Source organism: Aulonocara stuartgranti (genome assembly GCF_965226115.1).
Source record: "Aulonocara stuartgranti genome assembly, chromosome: 7".
Classification (NCBI taxonomy): Eukaryota; Metazoa; Chordata; class Actinopteri; order Cichliformes; family Cichlidae; genus Aulonocara; species Aulonocara stuartgranti.
Genome location: NC_138945.1, coordinates 5,291,144 through 5,312,486, shown reverse-complemented (window position 1 = coordinate 5,312,486; position 21,343 = coordinate 5,291,144). Strand labels below are relative to the sequence as shown.

Sequence of the window (21,343 nt, the reverse complement as noted above, 5' to 3'; positions counted from 1 at the left end):
TCTAAACACAACTGCTTAAATAGACAGTAAATGGGATGTGTGGCACTGGCAGATCGTGTGGACACTTGTGAGTCTTCCCTCTAAGGCACACGTGTCGAACTCCAGGCCTCAAGGACCGGTGTCCTGCAGGTTTTAGATGCGTCTTTGATCCAACACAGCTGATTTAATGGCTAAATGAGCTCCTCAACTTGTCTTGAAGTTCTCCAGAGGCCTGGTAATGAGCTAATCATTTTATTCAGGTGTGTTGACCCAGGGTGAGATCTAAAACCTGCAGGACACCGGCCCTCGAGGCCTGGAGTCCGACACCCCTGCTCTAAGGGCAGGGTGCTCAAACTGGTGGCCTCCACCAGGGGGCTGGTGGAGGCCCTTTGTTCTGAATTTCTGTTCAGGTTCTACTCATTTGTCAGAGCCACAGGGAGAAACTGGAAATGAGCAAAATAGCTGCATGAACCTCTGGAGGCCCCTCCTCTGAAGCACATCCTGTAGTTTTAAATGAAAATCCTATTTGGACAAAAAGTCAAATTTCCAGGAATCCTAGAATCCCGGGCTAATGTTAATCCCATCCAAACTGACTCATTTTCCTGGTCAATTCAAACAGAGTAACATTGAAAACATCACCCCTGTGGAAATGTTTGCACAGCTTAAACTATAATCTACTTTAAATTAGTTTGGAACAGCTGAGATATTACAGTAAGTAGTTGCTGTCTGCAGTGCCTTACAGGATGGCCACAGACGAGGTTTAAAACGCTTGAGAGACTCGTTAAACCGTCACAGATGTACTCGGTGCAAGGAAAGAAGCAGGAGAGAGATTGTGACATATACCCAATGCCTCATTTCCTAACCAAAAACTTGCAGCACGTAGCAGTAGTATAATATGAAATGTGAAAGCAAGGTGAAAATGAAAGAAAGGACTGAGGAGGCAGACTGTAAACATGTCATTCCCTCTGGATTAAGCAGCAGTCAGTTTTGACCTGCAGATATCTCCCCCCATGCACATGTGAGGATAGTTTTTAAAGTGCTAAAGCGTAGGGGAGCTTTAATGTTTGATGTAACACAGCAAGAGCAAGAAGAGAGAAAGAAAGAATTTCCCAAGTTGCTGAGTCTTTGTGCAAAAGAGAAAGCGATTCTTCCCAGTCACTGTTTCATTTTCCTCCTCAGAGAGGAATCTTAACCCACTTAGATTGGGAAACAGAGCGTGTGCTGCTGTTAAAAACAACACTGAGCCCACTTTCCTATTCCCCTTCAAGATCACAGAGTTCCAGCTCACCTCTGATATGTTCATCTCCTCCATCTCGGCCAGGGTCGGGGCCTTGAGCAGGATGCGAGGACGGGTTGGTGGCCGGGGTCCGAGCTCCGACACGGATAGGTCGATGCATGAAGTGGATTTGACATTGCAGGGACACGTCTGAGCCAGACAGGGCAGAGAGCCAAATGCTGAGGGAAGAGAAACCAGAAACCAGAAAATCTCAGGTGTGCTGAGATCAGAAGGGAGTAATCAGACGCACCCTGTGTACCACTTTGGAGTCAGTGCAATGAAGCAGCTCCGCCTTATTCCATAAGTTGCAGAAAGGTTCTGTTTTCAGTTTTGTTCATATTGTCAGAAAGGGTTAATACTCATAGGCATCACGACCTTCCAAGAACAGCAAATTCTTGGTGAGGACTCAGTGAAAAGCTCCAGGCCGGAGCAAAAGCCTTGGCACCAAACTCATAACTTTGACAGTCCCCCCGAGCCAATTCTGAAATTGCTCTTCCTTCATAAAAAATACAAAAAAAACAAAAAAACAACAAAATTAAAAAAAAAAAAAAAAAAAAACAGCCAGTGGATACAAACAATGACATGAGATGTGCTGTTCTGATGTAATATTATGGCTCAATTTGTCCTAAACCACCTGCCACAAACCTCAGTGAATCATGTTAACTGTGATTAATTTAAATTTTAGCCCTATCCAAATTTATTCACACTGAAATTCCTACAAATACACTATATGGACCTCACCTCTTAATCTTTAAATTCAGGTGTTTTCAGCCTCATTGGCACAGGCATATAAGATCAAACACCTCACCTGGAGTCTGCCTTTGAATAACATTTGTGAAAGAATGGGTTATTAAAAAGAGTTCACTGAATACTATAACAGCACGTCACACTTGCAACAGATTTATTCCCTCATAGATTCCTCCTGTGGCATTAACATCAGCACAAAAGCTGTCCACTGGGAGCTTCACGACATGGATTTTATGTCCAAACAGCTCCGGTAGGTCTAATGCGTAGGTGTCATAGCACTTTGGTCCATTTAAGGTAAATATACAATAAAGCAAGCTAAAACAATTAACAGCATCAACACCTTTCTGTCACAAAACTGAGAGTACAACTTCTTTATAAAGTCCCTGCAGAAGCAGACCACTATTAAATGGCTGAAAAAATCCTGTAGGAGTTTGAGGAGACCAAAAAAAAAGGATAAAAATAACACAAATACTGGACTTTTCCAAGTAGCCAGTCAATCCATGCTTCCATAAACTTTTAAGGTGGTATAAGTAAAAACTAAAGGAAAAAAATAATAATAAATGTGTGTGGATCAGCCAAAACCTGCTAAATTCATTGGTTTGATGGTTGATGGTTTCGAAAATAACTCTAAAGTCTGCATTTACACAGCAGTAATTGGAAGTCCTCTAAAAGCACAAAGCAAGTGATTGACTTTAATTCTTAAATTGTATTTTACCCACAGACATATCAGCATAAAAAACTCCCTTCAGATACAAGTCAAGACATTCGATTCCTCTTTCTGAATAAAAGCATGCCAGTCCCAGTTGACTAATTTCAGTCTCTGCAAGGCAGCTTGCTTTATAAACAGTCCGCACACTAAAACACGCTGACCTTGATCTGAAAATAGCAGGTCAATATTTATGAAACGTGAGATGACCTTCATGTGTACTGCAGCTCTAAATAGAAAAGTATTGTTGTGACTCTCAAAAGCTACAGTACAGAATGTCCAGACTCACTATGATGCAATTATTTCATCAGTTTAATGCAACTGTATTCACCTCTGAAAGGGCAACTGCATGCAGCTGCAAGCCAACTAGATCAACAAACACACGCTGTAGACAGGCTTAAATTTAAATATAATATTCATTATAATGAGAACATTATTGAGCACTTGCAAGGACTGATGAGGTTTCTGACAATATAAATAAACTTTCATTACTTAATCTATATACAAACAATAGATTAGGCAGTAGTTTAATATGTACTTGTGAGTGCTTTATTCTGCAAGTGCATCCAGTCAGAACAACAAAACACAATATGCAACCACTTTATCAAAGAAGTACTTTGTAGGTCTTTCTATCCAGCAGCTTGCAGCTTGCATGGTACAGCTGGACTCTACACAAGCGAGCTCAGTTTTTAGGTCATTGACAGGGTTTAAAAACCATTACAGAGTCCCAACTCTCGTCCCCTGTGATGGTCCTTATAACGAAAATAGGGCCAGCTTGACAGAGAAGCTGATACTTGCTCGGTGCCTTGGTTTTAGGCTCATGGTGACACTCAGGGAGTGACCCAACAATAGCAGCAGGTTATTAAAGCCCTGTCCAAGGAGACTATGAATATGTTTGTTTGTTTTTTAACTCAATGTTAAAGTTAACTTAATGATCACACTTTACATGGTAAAAACGATCTGTGTTTTATCTTTACTGCTGGAATGACCCAGTCACAGGTCCCTGATGCCTAATAAAATACCTGACCGTACATTCTCTCCATGATATTTACATTCTTGTTAAAGACTATTAGCAGTGTACTGCTTCTAAAATATGGTCTAAAAAATTAAACCATGTGTTTGTTTGCTGGGATATGGATTGCAGAGTGGGAGAAGGGTTATTTTTAAAAAATATATTTTTGCCTTTATTAAACAGTGCAGTGGTGGAGTGTGAAATATAAAGTTGGGAAAGACCTGCAGAAGGCCTTGGGTCGGTACAGGCATTTTTGGCAGGAGTGCCTTAAACCTGCATTCTTTCTAATGGTCAGCAGGGGGCGACTCATGTGGCCATAAAAAGAACTAGAGAATATGCAGGCGTCCGTGAGGAAAGGAAAAAATGCTCACTTGATCATTGACCTATTTCCTGTAAGCACTTTCCTGGTCGGTTTGTGACCTCAGTCACTACTTTTACGTCTTAATTATAACAACATGGATTTCCCTCTTCAAATAACTGTAATTGCTGTCTTTGCGACTATCAGTCTCTTACACCATTGAGGGAGAATTTTGGCCCAATCTTCTTTACAGCATTGCTCACTGAGGTTTTTATGCGCAGCTCTCTGTGGTATTTCAGTCAGGTCGAGGTTTAGACTTTGACTGGGTCACCGCAGCACTTTGATTCTTTACTTTTAGAGTACCCGGGCAAAATGTGGATGCAAAATGAGCACAAATCATCCCGTGCTTGAAGTTGGTTTGAGGTATTTGTGCTGATGGCGTGTGTTTGGTTTTCGCCAAACATCAAACTGAAAATAAAAGTTTATTTAATCACCCAGTTCTTGGTATCTGGTATCTCTTTTGGGCAAAAGCAAATGCTATGGTGAAATGTGCAATATGAAACCTGTCCAAACTCTCTTTTCCCAGCTTATCCAAACTGAGTGGAGGGATACCAAACAGCAGAAATTAGGTTTACTTGTGTCACACGCTTTAAGCCTGTGAACCAGGACTCGCAGGTCTCCTTTGGCACTTTGTGTCTTAACAACAATCTCTAAATGCAAATCTATGCAGAGCTTTTGAACCTCCTTTTGATTAGTGGCATTCTTTGTTCTGTTTATTTTGTTTTATCTATCAACACCAACATCAAAGATTGTTCCCTTACGTCTCGAGCTGGGTGGAACTACTGGTCTAAGCTTCCTCTCCTGCTTGATCTCAGCCAGGACCCGGTCATGGAGGGACTGCTGCTGTGGGGGAGGAGGAGGGAGGCTGCGCTCTGAAACCTAAAGAAGAGAGGCAATTAGGTCACATCCACGAGTGAGAAATAAATATAAGTATATTACTTTTGTACTTTGAAGAGAGATTTTGATTACTCAGTACAGGTTATGCAGTCCATGTCCAGATGTTGAAATTTAAAAACCATGACACAACCACACAGAAGAAAACAGCACTGTGCTATGATATCAGTGAATGTTAGAAATGAGGCTTAATAAACTTCCAAACAAAAATAAGACATTTACTGGACATCTAAGTATTATTTATTAGCATGTATCAAAGAGGGCAGCATTAAGAAAAAAAACCTAAACTAAACATTGTCCACTGGAGGTAGTTTTTATTTTTATTGCACAAAAACACGAGCGCACGATGGTAAAGTGGAGACTGCATCCATGACAGAAGCATTACACTGCTAACATAACTTCAGCTCTCTGCAAGCACCTGCACAGACAGCGTGCTAACACTAAGCTAGCCAAGAACGCAGAGAGAGGAAAAAACCCCTAAACCCACTTACTGGTTTAAGTGGAGGTCTTGATCTGATGAAATCCAGGATCAGTTCATGAGCATTTCTCTTCACTCTAGTAGGAATATCACCGTCCACCTGAATAAGCCAGGAAACAATGCAGAGCTTACTTCCTAAGTCTAACTTTTGTCAAGATAGACAGAAGGCTAAGATGGATAGCAGCGACTCTTTTTTGGCCTCTTGATCAAAGTACAGACTCCACACATCCAGGAGCATATTCTGGAATCCAAAGCTGCCTATAAACTATAACAGAACATTAGAAATATCCGACTCTCTCACCATACTATACTCATTATAATGTATAGAAGTTAAATAGAAATTGTAATCACAATCACAGCACATGCTGTAATCTGCTGGTATTTTCAAAAAACTGCAGCTGCTGCCAAAACAGCAGAAGGCTGAGAAAGGCCTTTATTAATATTTGCATTGTAAAGCTGAATTATGCATCTGCCTGTGGAGAAGGCCTCGAGATGATTCACTGCCACATGCATGCCTCCTATACAACATTTTCTTTCTGCAGTGAAGCCAATTTACAATACATGCATGATGCAGTAAGGTGCCTGAAAAAGGCCTCTAGTCTGATTCCTGTCTGCCCTGAGATGACTCCTATCAAGTTTCCAGTGAAAACATTTCAGAGCTTTAAGTGCTTACTCTGCAAAAACACCTCCACTGATTTCAGCTTCTTTACATCATGTCTGAACTCTCACCATAACTTTGCGTAGCTGGAACTTGCGAGCTCGTATGTCCTGCATGAGCATCTCGAACGGCGTGAGGCTGAACTCGGTGGGCAGCGGGTTGAACGGCTGCTCCTGCACCTTCTTCAGCTTCACTCCCTGCCTGAGCTCCTTCATCAGCTGCACCCACAGACGGGCCTGGCATTAAGCAATACGCAAACAACAACACCACTCATGTGCATGTGTCAGAGCAACAACACTGCTGTCCTCCTTGTCACAGACTGAATTCTCCCCTCACCCAGTCTCTGTGTTTCAGAGTGTCCAGTTCAGCCGTAGATCTGTCTTCCAGAGATTCCTCTGATGAGATCTTCTTCAGCATCTGGGCAACAAAAACATTTTTTTGTAGACAGCAGCAGTTGTCCATGACGACTGATTTTTACCTCTAAAACATGCCCACATCCACCTATAGTAAGTAAAGCAGGTCTGTGCTTCAACATAATATTCCCGTATTGTGTGTGTATAACCTCTTTTTAAGTTTTGTGGATATTATACATGGTTATGCTCAGGATATGTCGACGAGTTTCCACTGGAAATGCCTTTTGGTTAAACTGTCAGCAAGGAATTTGCATTTGCACTGTTAATTTTTTATATAACTTTAATGCACATAAAAAACAGCTGCTTGTTTAAGTGAAAATACATTGATGGGGGTTTTTTTGCACTAATAAAGTTGTGGAGTTGTATTTTGTCTCGCGTCAATTATATTGTCAGTTATATTGTTATTGCAAATTTTCAAATGTATATCGTGATAAATATTTTTGGCCATATAGCCCTGCCCTAACATAAATTACTGCAGAGATTCTGTTGACTTTACAAATTTAGAAAAGGTATAAAATGGTTAAATATGACACTGGAGACAAATCCAGTTACCCAAAGCTTATTTACAGAAATTCATTTATAAAGGCCATGAAAACCAAACGTTCCAGCTCATCCTGCTTCTTCCCCCCCTGAATTCTTTGAATAACTTTAACTTATTTTAAAAGCATCCACAAATCAATTTGTCAGTGTTTTGTCAGAAGTGTTTACACTTCAGCTGCTGATGTGACATTTTAATTGCTTTCAACATCTGCAAGTCCACTAATACTTCAACTGTTTTAGCACCTAATAAGTGTACATGAAAGTATCAATTGAAGTATTTGTGATAGAGATGCTTCAGGAATTTTTCAGAAAACCTATCAAGATGTAAGCAAGTCAAAAACTTGATAATATATCAAGTTGTGGAAACCAGAATTACAGCATATTGCACTGACTGACTCGGAATAAAGTCTACATTCATTAGTCTTCCCATATGTTCTTGATGGGACAGCTGTGAGCGTGTCATTTTGGGTGAATGCTAATTAATAAACCATCACTAATGTTAGTTGCTAACAATACATATGAAGCCATTCATATCAATTTTGTTGCCCCGCCTGAGTAAATTATTCAGACAGTTGTCTTCTTCTTCTTCATTTGGCTGCTCCCTTTAGGGGTTGCAACATCTGCCTCCATCTTATTCTAGCATCGCTCACATCGTCCTCGGGCACACCAACCCTCTGCATGTTCTCCTTCTCTACATTCATGAATCTCCTCTGAGGTTTATTTTCCCCCTGCCTGGAAGCTCCAATTTTAACACCCTTTTAAAATTATTTTATTTTCACTCTTGCTCATATCCCTCTGTCACAAGTCATCCCTGACACTCCACCAAATCCACCCGTCTCATGCTCTCTTCTTCTCCTCTTTTGTGCACTGTCCATTGCTTTGGATGGTCGACCTCAAGTGTTTAAACTCATCTAAACTTCACCATCTCTGCGCCTTGTACCCTGCTCTCACTACAGATCACAATGTCATCTGCAAAAGTCTCAGCTCAAGGAGACTCCTGCCTGATTCCTGTCTCCTGCCTTTTTAAAATTTTTGGGTTGGGTTGGAGGGTAAAATCAGGTGGAGATACAGCTGCTGAAACAGAAAGGTATTAACTAACAACGACTCTGGACTGAAGGCTCTCTGCCTCATCTGGATCTGCTAGAATGACACAGTGTCAGTCTACCATCTGCATGTACTCATGTAAACAGCTTTCTGCACCATGTTTCTGCTAAATATCGACCAAAAAGCAGAAACACTGCAGTGACACGCCGCAAGTCAGATTTAAGGTTGAGTAGTTGGAGGAAACTGTGGAGGCGGCTTCTTCAGTCATTTATCAGTCTGCAGGATGTAAACAGGAATATTAATGGAGAAAGGCTGTAAGAATTTCACATTTAGAGGGCACACACAAACACTACACCACTGAAGCAGCAGCTGTGGCGTGTCAGTTATTCTTGTTTACACCTGTTTACAGGTGGCACACACCTGATGCTTTCAAGGACAGCTGAAACCTGAGATTGCATTACGCTGCTGAGTCAACTCTTTATTGTTTTTCTTCTTTTTAACATTCCAGTCTATCCTATGAATACAAAAAACAAAACATAAAATGACGAGATGATAACAAACTCAGCGTACCTCCTTTGCATCTCTGATCTTGACGAGGAAGGTCTGCAGCTCCAGGGTCTCAACAAACAGAGCCCTGCAGACGGCCTGGTAGTGCTCCGGAGCCAGACTTGGGTTTGCCAGTCGAGATGCACACAGCGCCATCACCTGGCAGAACGTACACACCGGCCTGATTATGTCCTCCCGGTCCTCCTCTTCCTCTACCTCCTCCTCCTCCTCTTCCTGTCCACTGTACCCTTCATCTGTTGTTGCGTTTCCGGCGGTGCTGTAGCCCCCTCCGCTTTGATCCCCTGCCGCCATGCGTTCGATGAGGCGCTCCAGCTGTGGGCTGAGCTCGCGCTCCTCAGTGTCATCCAGCCCCCAATCCAGGGCTCGGTAGATAGCCACGCCGAGCAGGTGGACCAGCTGGAGGGATGAATGAGGAGGAACACAGAAAGTCAGTTAAAAGTATTGCTAATAACTGTTTTACAGGTCCAGATAAATATAATCTAATTCACATAAAAGACTCCCTTTTAAGCATTCTTCACCCATGTTGCTGTTGCGAAGCTGGGATGTCAAACATAAGGCCCAGAGGCCAGAAGCAGCACCACAAACACTCAATCTGGCCCACTGGATGACTTTGGAAAATGTGAAAAGGGACGTCAATTTTGGACTTTTCACTGAATTTTTACAGTTTTTAAAGTTTTACAGTTTTCGTGGTAAAGACATCCCCCACTAGTATTAAATAAACAATTAATGACAATAAAATTTCCTTTTTTCCCCACCAACTACTATAGATTTGTAATTATTATCATTATCATCTATTTATTTAATTTTTACAGTGGGTCCACTGTAAAATTGTGATTACAACTTAACCTGAAGGTGGCGATGTTGTCTCACTGTCCTAATCCCTGCCTTCCTGTTGAAAGGGATTTTTCCCTTCCACTGTCGCCAAATGCTTGCCCATAACATTCAGACAGCCTGATAGGATTTCTTTTTAACTTTGTAGAGTCTTTACCTTGGAATATGAAAGTGCCTTGAGGTGACTGTTGTTGTGATTTGGCGCTATATAATAAAACTGATTTGAACTGAATCTACCATTGTTTTCAGTAACAGCAACTTTGACCCCAAGGACAAGGGACAAAAAAGTACTACACACCTTTGAAAAGCCTGACAGTAACTTATGTCTAGAGTTTCTTTCTCACCTGGCACTCTGTAGCAGGAGAACGAGGAGGCCCATCAGTGTCATCTAAAGAGACAAAAACAAAAAGATGAAACCAATAAAACCAATCTGCAAAGGTTAAGATTTTGCAATATTTTACACCTACTCCTTTTCAATCTCTAAAGAACAGAGAAAAAATGCAATATTGATTTATACACTTCACCCATCTAAAAAGTTTCATTTCCAATATGATTAAAAAAAATGCTAATAAATTGTATAAAGTAAATCCTTTGTACAATATTTTAATATACAGCAAACTAAATAAAAATATCACCTCATATACCACCTAAATGTAAAACAAATAAACCAGTCGTGCAAAACACGAGATGTTGATTTTCTCAACAAGTAAACCCACATTAAGGCGTTCTGTCCTAATTCTCCTCTGCGTCGTGGATCTGGCTCATTTGTTGATTTGATTTTATGCTATTACAAACTTTTTTCCCCACCTCTCTTCTGTGGTGCTGCCCCATTATTTAGCTTTAATGACTGAGCTTAACTTTTGAAACTTGAATCCAAACTAAGATTTGTTCTGAGCAGTTCGCATCTCACTTTTTTAATACACCCCTCAGGTTCCCCCCCTTGCCGATGTAGCCTCGTTAAAATGTCCCAAAGCACAGATTTTATCATTTAAATTAGTTTTACATAAATTTGAGTATTCTGGAACATCCTTCAGGCAGGAAAAAAGGACAAAACCAGTCTCACTTATTATTTGTAATTTTTGAGTTTTTCCCTTTCCAGTATAAATATTTAAAAGCACTCTGCTGTACGATTATGGAGATGGATAGGACTCTTTTCTGCAGCAGCCGTTTTTCACCCCGATTCACTTCCATTTAATGCTCGTCACTTGTCATATAACACACCAGAGACATGGTTAATGGGCACATGAAGCAATTTGCACCTGTCCCTGCTTCACTTTGCTCAAACTACAACGTCACAAAGATTGATTACGAAAAAGCACAATTTTAAGGTCCAGCTGCTTCTCAGACTACATAAATGTGGAGAAGCCTGAGAAAATATCTATCAAGGTTTAAAAAAATTATATATTAATCAAAAATGTGAATGAAAATATTAAGAAATGTCCACTTTCTACTGAAGAGGTGATGCTGTTAACTGCTGCATTTATCAAGGCATCCAGTGTCTTTGAGTAAAATTAATGATTCTGAAATCTGGAAATACAAAAATTAAGACAAGAAATGAAATCTGATTTCCACTAGAGCTTGATTTTTTTTTTCTAATGATCTTTATTTACAGAAAATACATAAGACCACTCCCACTCTTCACACGAGGGAACAAGTAACATAGTGGAAACATTACCATGTGTGTTTATCAAGTTTTTCAAAGTTTAGTGATGGTTTCAAACAAGGTGGGAAATACAGCAGCAGAGCAGTTTGCATGATGAGCTGCATAAAAGATTGCATGGCTTTATTGCTTTTCCTCTGATAAAGGATGGTGAAGCACCCCCCTTGCTGAAGGAGGCAATAAAGGAAACATTGAAGCACCTTTCTTTAGTACTTAGAGACACAAATTCAGTTAAGAGCTTTCTTAAGCAGGGTCAGTTTGACTGAGAGTACTGTAGCGTCACATTTCTGATTAGGAAATACAAAAATAGTTTACCCCAAGAGCTTTTTGAGCAGGTGACTGGAGTTCCCTAACATTATTTGTGCCTCGGCCCTGCTGAGGACAGCATGAAGAGTGAATGTGCTAAAATGATATAATAGTCGAGCACATTAGTAATCTTTGAAAACTACAAACAAAGAAGACTTTGAGTTTGTAACAAAATAATTGAAAGCTGTAAACACTTCCCAATAAGCTTTTGTTTTCCATGCAGGTACGATGGCAAAAGCATGAAAGGTTTTTTAGCTTCCAGCACCAATGATTCCTGAACCAATAAGGATAGAGTATAACTGGGACCACTCAGGCTGGGCAGTTTGGAGACACAAAGCTGAGATTTTTTAGACACGTGCAGAGGAAGATGCTGAAGATGAAGCTTCCAGGCAGGAGGAAAAGAGGAAGGCCACAGAGGAGGTTCATGGATGTAGTGAAGGAGGACATGCAGAGGGCTGGTGTGACAGAGGAGGACGATGGAGATAGCGTGAGGTGGAAGCAAATGAGCCACTGTGGTAACTTCTAAATGGAGCAGATGAAAGATGATGAAGCTGGTAATGGAACCCACAGTTCCCATTATCCAAATGGATTCAGTTAGACTACAGTTAGACTCCTTTCCAGGGAGCTTGTTTTTATTCATCTCAGATCGAGGAATAAATTCCACTGGTTTTCTTTAAACTGTGAGTGAGAGCATGTTATACCTGAAGATATTTTGTTAAAGAGCAAAATTAGGTTCAAGTTCACCAAAAAATTTTGAAAGAAAAATGTTTATGAGCCTAAATGTCGGAGAAAGTGGCTTGTATGTTTTTTATTTCAAAGTCTTTTGATGGCTTTATTTTCAACATGTAAATAAAAATAAGCAACAAAAGTGCATTGTAAACAGGTTAAGTAGGAAACGGATGGCAAATTGCCACCAAAAGCACTACACCACCTAGCCATTGCTTAACCTAATGGGTTGAAAGGAGCACATTGTAGTAGTGCTCACAATAGTTTTTGTTGTTTCTGGTTTAACAAGCCCTGCTTTCTTCCCAGTGAATGTTTATTAAATCATGTTTCAAGTCAAGGTTGCAAGTTATTATTTTGTTATAAAATATTAAAACCAACTTTTCAGCTTTTTATTTTATGGCACGACGCATCCTGGTTAGCAGGATGTGTTGTGCCGTTTCCTTTCAGGGATGTTTTTGCAGTATTGGTATCGATGCGTGGGAGGGGCGAGTCAGCATGCCACAGCATTCACTGATGTCAACAACAAAGAGCCCTTAGAGCGTGATGTGAACCTTAGACAAACAGAGAGTTTCTCTGTTCCTTTGAGCAGACATAGATGCTGCTTCCATTTGGCGACAAAAGAAACTCTCCATTGTGATGCACACCCCACACCACCGCCTATCTGCAGGGGTGAGACGATAGCACGAAGCCCAGTAAACCTGTCAGACAGGTTTGCATAATACTTGACCGGGGTCACACAGTGTAACCAATGATACCTTCATCTGTTTCCCACAGTTACAACCCAATAAACACAAAAGGGGAGATAATTGTGCATTGAAATCGCTTCCAAGAGCCCTCCAGCTTAGATTCAGGGAAATGCAATAACCCAGTTATCCATATGCATATATAGCAGAGACGGGGCATTACAAATTCTTGGCTCTGGGGCTTGGTTATGGTTAGCATCAGCTTTAGCCATAACAATATGTTATGCAATAGGTTCTTGCTCTTGCTCTTGATGAAGGCAGTCGCACTTCACTCCTCTCCTCCTCTTCCTCTCCCTTAGCTTCCCTGCTTAGCCTATGTCCTTGTCTAGTCTCGTGTTTTTTGTATTACTTTTCCCTGGAACACTCTCTCACAGTCTGTTCTCTAAAACCTAAAAGAGAATTATGGATTTGATCAACTGGTCTCTGAATGCAATTGACACCCCTTTCTCAATGAGAAGTTTGGGCTTGGGTGAGCCTGAGTGCTGAAGATATCTACCTATTCGGAACCATGATAACAGGGTTCTTGCTGATAACGACTGTGTTTAGACTGTTCTTCCCATTCCATGCAAGGCCACCTGGGTTGGCTGGAAGACTGTTTACTTAGCCTGGCAGGGCGAAGGACACTGTCTCAGCTGAACTCTGGACACATACACACACACACGCACACAGACATATATACACATGCAGACATACACTCATCCCCCCTCCAAACGCCTTCGACGCTTATTCCCTTCCGATGCTGGCGGTGGATCAAGGAGACCAGCACACAGGCTGTGGGCCATGTACTGTCTAATTGGGCTGTCTCTCACCCTTTACCCACCCCTGTTGCTTGTCATGTGTTTCTTTGGTGTATTAAGGGTTTTTTCATGATCTTTGTGCAGAGGTGTTTTTTTCTGTTCTCAAACTGATCTCCCTGTTGGAGCTCAGTCTGGGGGGAGTTATTTTTTCTCTCCTTATCTTTCCTCATGTGGTGCATTTTCCATTGTTATACCTCTCTGACCTGTCTTCCCCATGTGACGTTTTTGTGTAATGTATGTATGGTCGGAGGGTAAGATGGCGCCGCCATTGCGTGCAATAGGTCGGCAGCCTTATGAAATTTCCCCTTGTGGGACTAATAAAGGAATATTAAATCAAATCAAATCAAATAACCAGTTGCTTCCCATGTTTACCTGAACAGCTTTAGCTACAAGTTCATGTTAGTTAATGGCCACATCATGACAGCTGAAACTCAGACCATCAGTCTTCAGCAATGCTACTGGATTTGTAAGCTTGTTCAAATGCTCGTGGTCAAGGAAAACAAACTTTGATTCATGCACACACACTCGCATTCTGATGGATGAATCGGGGGATGCTGGGGATTTTCCTTTGGCACTGGTAATCTTTCGTAGACCATCTCGACCACCTGAGCCACAGCCTCAAAACAAGTACATGACTGATACACATATAAAACACCCAGCGCGCCCCTGCGGGCGGTTTATCCTTCAAGCTCGGGTCCTCTACCAGAGGCCTGGGAGCTTGAGGGTCCTGCGCAGTATCTTAGCTGTTCCCAGGACTGCGCTCTTCTGGACAGAGATCTCCGATGTTATTCCCGGGATCTGCTGGAGCCACTCGCCTAGCTTGGGAGTCACCGCACCTAGTGCTCCGATTACCACGGGGACCACCGTTACCTTCACCCTCCACATCCTCTCGAGCTCTTCTCTGAGCCCTTGGTATTTCTCCAGCTTCTCGTGTTCCTTCTTCCTGATATTGCTGTCATTCGGAACCGCTACATCGATCACTACGGCCGTCTTCTTCTGTTTGTCTACCACCACTATGTCCGGTTGGTTAGCCACCACCATTTTGTCCGTCTGTATCTGGAAGTCCCACAGGATCTTAGCTCGGTCATTCTCCACCACCCTTGGGGGCATCTCCCATTTTGACCTCGGGACTTCTAGGTTATACTCGGCACAGATGTTCCTGTATATATATATATATATATATATATATACATATACATACACACACACACTCTCTCGGAAATGAGATTTTTAATCTCAATGACATTTTTACCTGGATAAATTAAAGGCTAAATATAGTTAGTGAAAGCACATGAAATCAATAATTAGATGTTAAACAAACAGATATACTTACACACAACATCCTAGACATTTCCATTTAACTACCACAACTATTAGATCATGTTATTGTGGTGTCTAACTGCCATAAGGTGAACCCACAGTGTTCCTTCTCATTAGCTGTAAGTCACACATGGTCTCATAGCTAATGATGGAAAATGTTTCCTAAAAAAAAAAAAAAAAGGCCTGATACCCACACTCCCAGTCACATACAAACAGAGACATGCACTCACACACAAACACACACACTCTGCAAAGATGGACTTTGCCATCTGTTGCCATAGAAATAAGGTCTGAGAGACCAAATTCAAAAGAAACCATAAAATGACAGAAAGACAGCTGGGTTAGGAAGAGCAGGGCTTATTATAAATGCATAAAGTACATTTGAAATATGAAATTTACAGATGCAGCCTAAAATTTGCTTTTGGAAAACAGACAGCAAAAAAAACCCCAAAACAAAAAAACAACACTACGCGCACCACATACCTGTTATCCAATGTGTAAAGATAATATAGCAAAACTGCATAAAGACTACAATATCTATACACATGTTTGGCATTAATAAATCTTATCTTTTGCACAACTGATAACTGACGCTGATCAGCTGGTCACCTCAGGAGTAAAGCTGCTAGCTTATTGACCAGTCCTCACATGTTTATCACCTGGTCCTCATGCAGCTCTGAATCATTGTCGAGATATTTAATGTAGAACTGTTTACGTTAGACGTGAATCTTTTCCAAGATTGCTACTAGACATAAAACAGACTGTATATTAAAGACGGATGCCATCACCAATACCTAATGTTTCTGTACACATCAGCTGAGTTAGTGTTTTACTGTCATAGTTTCAGTTTTTTCATATTTGGAATAATTAATTAAATCTGACAATTGTTAATTAAAATTGAAAAACAAAATAAATAATAAATATAAATAAATTCGATAATTATTCATCCATTCTCTTCCGCTTATCTTTGTCAGGGTAGTGGGCTCCCACTACCAGCATGTCTTTGGACTGTGGGAGGAAGGCGGAGTACCTGGAGAGAACCGATGCAAACATGGGGAGAACTTGGGTAATTATGCATTTCAAATTTTAATTAATTAATGACACATTTGATTATTCACATTTTAATTATTACCGTAATTGTCGGGCTATAAGCCGCTACTTTTTGCACCAGCTTTGAACCCTGCGGCTTTTAGTCAGGTGCGGCTTTTCTATGGATTGTCCATGATTTTGTCATATCGTAAGACAATTTGTTTTGTTTGTTCCGCTGTTGTACGGCACTACGTTGCCTGGCGGAAGGGCATGTGATCAGACACACAGTATCAGGGTTCAAGAGTGGTATGTTGGTCACATGTCCATCCGCCAGGCAACATAGTGCCGTACAAGTAGCGCGAAAAACAAACTCAAAGTAGCGCTACGCGTTCAGCGGGAGGTGTGGATGATAAACTTGCGAAAAGCAAGTTATGCTCAACTCCACCGGTGGAATCTAACAGCGTGGAAAAGTGTGAAAACATCCATGATCACCAACGGATTTCGAAGGGCTGGACTGCTGCATGATGAAGAGGAGGACACCGCCACGGCCCTTCTGAGGGTGTTCGACTCTGACACTGACAACGAGGATTTCTTTGGTTTTGAAAGTGACAACGAAGGAAAGGAGCTGAGAGTGGATGACGAAGCCATCCTGAGCCTGTTCGTTTCGACACTGGAGAAGAGGACTTTGGTGGTTTTAGTGCGCAGGAAGATGGTGGTGAATGACTGACTTTTCTTCTTGTTAAAGCCGTGTCACTGCACCTGAGCCTAAAAGGTAGGCCGAATCTATTTTTCTGATGTGCTGTAGGTTATTGTTATGTACTACATTTGTTACTCGTTTATGAAGCACAGTACATGTTTCGTACTTGTAATTACTGCTACTTTTACATATACCTAAAAAGTTGTGCAAATATGTACCCATAACTTGTTTTTCAAAATATTAATAAAAGGGGTGTGTCTCCAAACAGCCATCTCTTTCCTGACAATTCCTTTTGTGCATATTCTCTTATATATGATAAGTCAACATTGAAACACCTGCGGCTTTTAGTCAGGTGCGGCTAATGTATGTACAAAACAGGATTTTCCCCTGATTTTAGCTTGTGCGGCTAATATTCAGGTGCGCTTTGTAGTCTGGGAAATACGGTACATGGTTCCTGTATTGTACGGAGGGCTACTATGGAGCGCCAAAACACTTGTCAAATTTTATTAGATTATAACTTTTATGACCAACATTGCACCCTTTTTTATGGTGATGATTTTATACTGTATATCATAAATAGGGATATTCCTGGCGACTAATTTCTTATTCAACTAAATAAGTGGGGGGGAAAATAGACTAACTGACTAGTCTAAAGCTAAGAAGTACTTAGATATCAAGTTAAATTTGAGAACCGCTTAATGAACAACATCAAAAACTAATAACACACCTCTGTAATAACAAATATATTTATTTTCTTACTTCTTTTATATCTATTTATTAGGTTTTTTTGCACTGATGTAACCGGAGCCTCGTCGTCTTGTCTCTCTATATGCTGCATTGGATATAGCGGAGATAACAATAAAGTTTACTTTGACTTTGACCAAAGGCACTGGAACCATTAATTACATTCTTCAATAATGAATCATGCCTCACCTCGCATCGTGCATTATGAACATACTCCAGACAGACAGCGAAGAAGAAGAAAAACACTTAAAATAAACTGATGTTAAATATCATAACAAAACAAGCCACTACAAAAGATGTTCACGCATAACTAAAATATGACAAAAAATAACTTTAGAAAAACGACTAAATCGTGACTGAAAAGTGTGGTGCATTGTGTCTTGCATTATGAATGATGCACGTTGCTTGAAAATGAATGAAACGATTTCAATAAAAGTTAAAATATAATATTAAAAATAATAAATCATCCAGCTGATAAATGTAATCTCTCCTGGGTCTACACTGAGGCCTCCTCCCAGTAGGACATACCTGACTGGAACACCTTACCCAGAAGGTGACGGCCTCATCTGTCTCCTTTTGATGTGAAGGACTAGCGGTCTCTACTCTGAGCCCCTCCCAAATCACTGAATTCCTCACCTTATCGCTAAGGAAAAGCCTGCCCACCCCTCATACTAAGCTCATTTCTTTTGCTTGTATCCGCAATCTCATTCTAACAGTGTTAACTGTTAAAAGACGAGGCCTAGATTAACAGATTTATGGCATTTAAGACCACTAAAAGACTATCTAAAAGATCTATCTCCTCTGGTCTTAAAATGTGTTCGTGGGACTACCAACAGCCTTAGATGTTCTCATGGTTCCAGAGAGGGGCGTGGGGTTCTAAAAGATCAGAAATGTAGGCAGGAGCATCATGATTCAGAGCTTTAAAAGTCAATGCTAAGATTTTGAATTCTAAAATTTACTGGAAGCTAGAGCTGGGCGATAGAACGATAACGATATGTATCGCGATATAACTTTTACTCGATAGAGAAATTAAGCTATCGCGATAGACCTCGCCGCTCTTGTCCTCTTAAAAAAAAAAAAAAAAAAAAAAGGTCAGCCGATCCAAATTCAGTAGCGCAGAGCTGAACCAATCACAGCCGCAGCGTCACGTCGCGTGACTTGCTACGTACAGCACAAGTGCCAAGCCGCACGTGTGTTTGTTTGGGAAGCAGCCAGCGGGTAATGGAGCCAGCGCATAATGGAGGAAATGAGTGTGCCGACTAGAAAAATCAACCGAGCGTGACCGAAGAGAAAACAGATGATGGTTCCAATGCCGGAGAGATTGTCGAACGGAAGAACCAAAGAAGTTCCGTAGTGTGAAGGTATTTCGGCTATTTCAAGTCTGACAAAAAACAGAGTAGCGTGCACTGTAAATTGTGCCGAAAGCAAGTCTGGAAATACAATAAACTGGTGCATGCGTCACACTGTGCGCCGCGTTATTGTTTCGGTGAAATGAATTTCTACAATACTGTTACTGTTAATTCTACTCTCTGCAGTGTTTAAATGCTTACATATACACACAGTTACTGTCCCTCCACACATACGACTCGGTTCTGCTTCTATGCCGCAGCTTTGTTTACTTTTTCCCAGACTTCTGATTGGCCAACATTTCTGCACGGTTAGGAATCTAGCGCCACCTGCTGCTTTGGCATGTTCATAGCAGCGTTTTCCTTCATTTCTGCCTTTATGTGTGGACGGGATTATTTTTTAAAACGAAAACGGAAAATCTCCGTTTTCAAAAATACCCGTGTACGTGTGGACGTAGCCTCAGTCTCTGACTGGAAGCGCTAATTCGTCATTCGGCTTTTGTCAGACTAAAGTAACTGTTAAAACTGTTTGAAAAGCTAAGCTATACAACAAGGAGAGACTGAGAATTTCCTTTTAGTTCTCAGTTTATTTGATATTGACAAAAGTTAGTCAGTTTTGTCTGTTCTTCTGTAAAACAAACTAAGATTTATTTTTAGAATTAATATTTTGTTTCTAAGTGGAATTGACAATTTAGTCTGTTTCATTTGTTCTATTTTGAAACTTAAACGCTTTAGCGGCTGCCTTTTGTGTAGTTTGCAATATTTGCCTTTATTTATCTGAAAAAGTCTCATGTTCCTTAAGTACATCTACCCTGTTGAACTTATTATGGGAAATAAATATTTAAAAACAAGCTGCTGATTATTTCACATTTTACTTGTGAGCAACGGCACATTTAAATCTTACAAATATAGTTATTTGGCTTATATCGTGATAGATATCGTTATCGCCTGAAATGAAAAAAACATATCGTGATATGAAAAAATCTCATATCGCCCAGCTCTACTGGAAGCCAATGTAATGGGCATAAAACTGGTGTAATGTACTCTCTTTTTCGTGTCTTTGTTTAGAGCTTTGCAGCAGCATTCTGGACTGACTGGAAACGATCAAGATTATTTTTGCTCAAAGAGACAAAAAGACTGTTACAGTAATCTAAGCATAAAATAAAAGCATGAATAACCATTTCTAACTCTGATTTAGACAACAAAGTTCGTAGTTTGGAGATAGTTCTTAGCTGAAAAAGGCAGTTCCTAATTAACTGACGAGAGTGTTGCTCTAGGGACTTGGCGGAATAAAAAAATAACACCAAAATACCTGAGACTCGGCTGGACAGAGGAGCCAAGAGAACCAAGATGCTGTTTGATTATAGCTATTTGGCTGTCGGGGGCAATAATGAATGTTTCTGACTTCTCAGAGTTCAGCTGCAAGTAGTTGTCTCCAAGCCACTGTTCAATGGAAGCTAAACATTTTATTAAAGAGAAAAGTTTTTGGACTTCCATCGGCTTAAAAGAGCAGTAGAGCTGAATATCATCAGCATAGAAGTGATAAGGGGAACTGCCTAATTATAAGTCCTAGAGGTAACATGTACAAGAGAAAAAGAATAAGTCCCAGAACTGAACCCTGCGGCACCCCATATGCCAGGTCCTTAGAGTATGACATAAACTGATTTTCAAAAACACTAAAATTTCTATTGGAAAGGTATAACTGAAACCACTCCAGAGCCAGACCAGACACACCGACTACATCCCGGAGCCTGGTAACCAGATGGTATAGTCCTAACTTTGATAAGGACCAGCAGTCTTCAAGGACTACCAACTATAATGCTGTCAGGTAGGGTGTAGCACTCGGTTGTCCTTTGTACTTTTCAAATCATTAAAAGTGGATTTATTATAGTACAATAACCACCACGGGAAAATCACGTCAGTGCAACTCTGTTTTATTTATAAAGCCCCTTTATGAATCACTGAAGTAACTCTACATGTGTACAAAGAACTGAGGTAATATCAGGTGCATGCTCTAAAGCATGAAGAACAGAGTGAGCACTATAATGGGAGGACTGCGTGTTTCATGTTTCAGCAGCGCATGGTCAGAAAGCTGAAAAACTGCCTTATGTTTCACTTCTTGAAAAGTGTAGTTAAACATTTGAGTGGTGCAACCTTTTTATCTGACAAGAGCAATATGCGGACTTTGACTATGAGCTGGCCTTAAGTACACTTAGTGAATCCCTCTTAATCTCACCCTGTAGCCTGACCCTTGAATGTCTTTCAGCAGCCATTATATGAAGACCTTCTGACTATATATATATATATACATACACACACACACACACACACACATATGCACACACACACGCACATATATACAGTGGCTTGCAAAAGTATTCGGCCCCCTTGAACTTTTCCACATTTTGTCACATTACAGCCATAAACATGAATCAATTTTATTGGAATCCTGCTGTTCACAAACGCTGTCCA

General features: G+C 40.7%; 1 protein-coding gene across 1 annotated transcript in view; it reads right to left on the bottom strand.

Annotated features, from left to right (window-relative positions):
- The window catches only part of spire2 (spire-type actin nucleation factor 2), a 54,822-nt gene that overhangs the window by 14,381 nt on the left and 19,098 nt on the right, over positions 1–21,343 (bottom strand). Inside the window, exons 2-8 of the mRNA XM_082538122.1 lie at positions 9,848–9,891; positions 8,676–9,068; positions 6,445–6,525; positions 6,180–6,344; positions 5,464–5,550; positions 4,840–4,957; positions 1,268–1,434 (exon numbers count right to left, since the gene is read on the bottom strand). Of these exons, the coding sequence (XP_082394248.1) occupies positions 1,268–1,434; positions 4,840–4,957; positions 5,464–5,550; positions 6,180–6,344; positions 6,445–6,525; positions 8,676–9,068; positions 9,848–9,891 (1,055 nt within the window). The remainder of the gene's footprint in view (positions 1–1,267; positions 1,435–4,839; positions 4,958–5,463; positions 5,551–6,179; positions 6,345–6,444; positions 6,526–8,675; positions 9,069–9,847; positions 9,892–21,343) is intronic.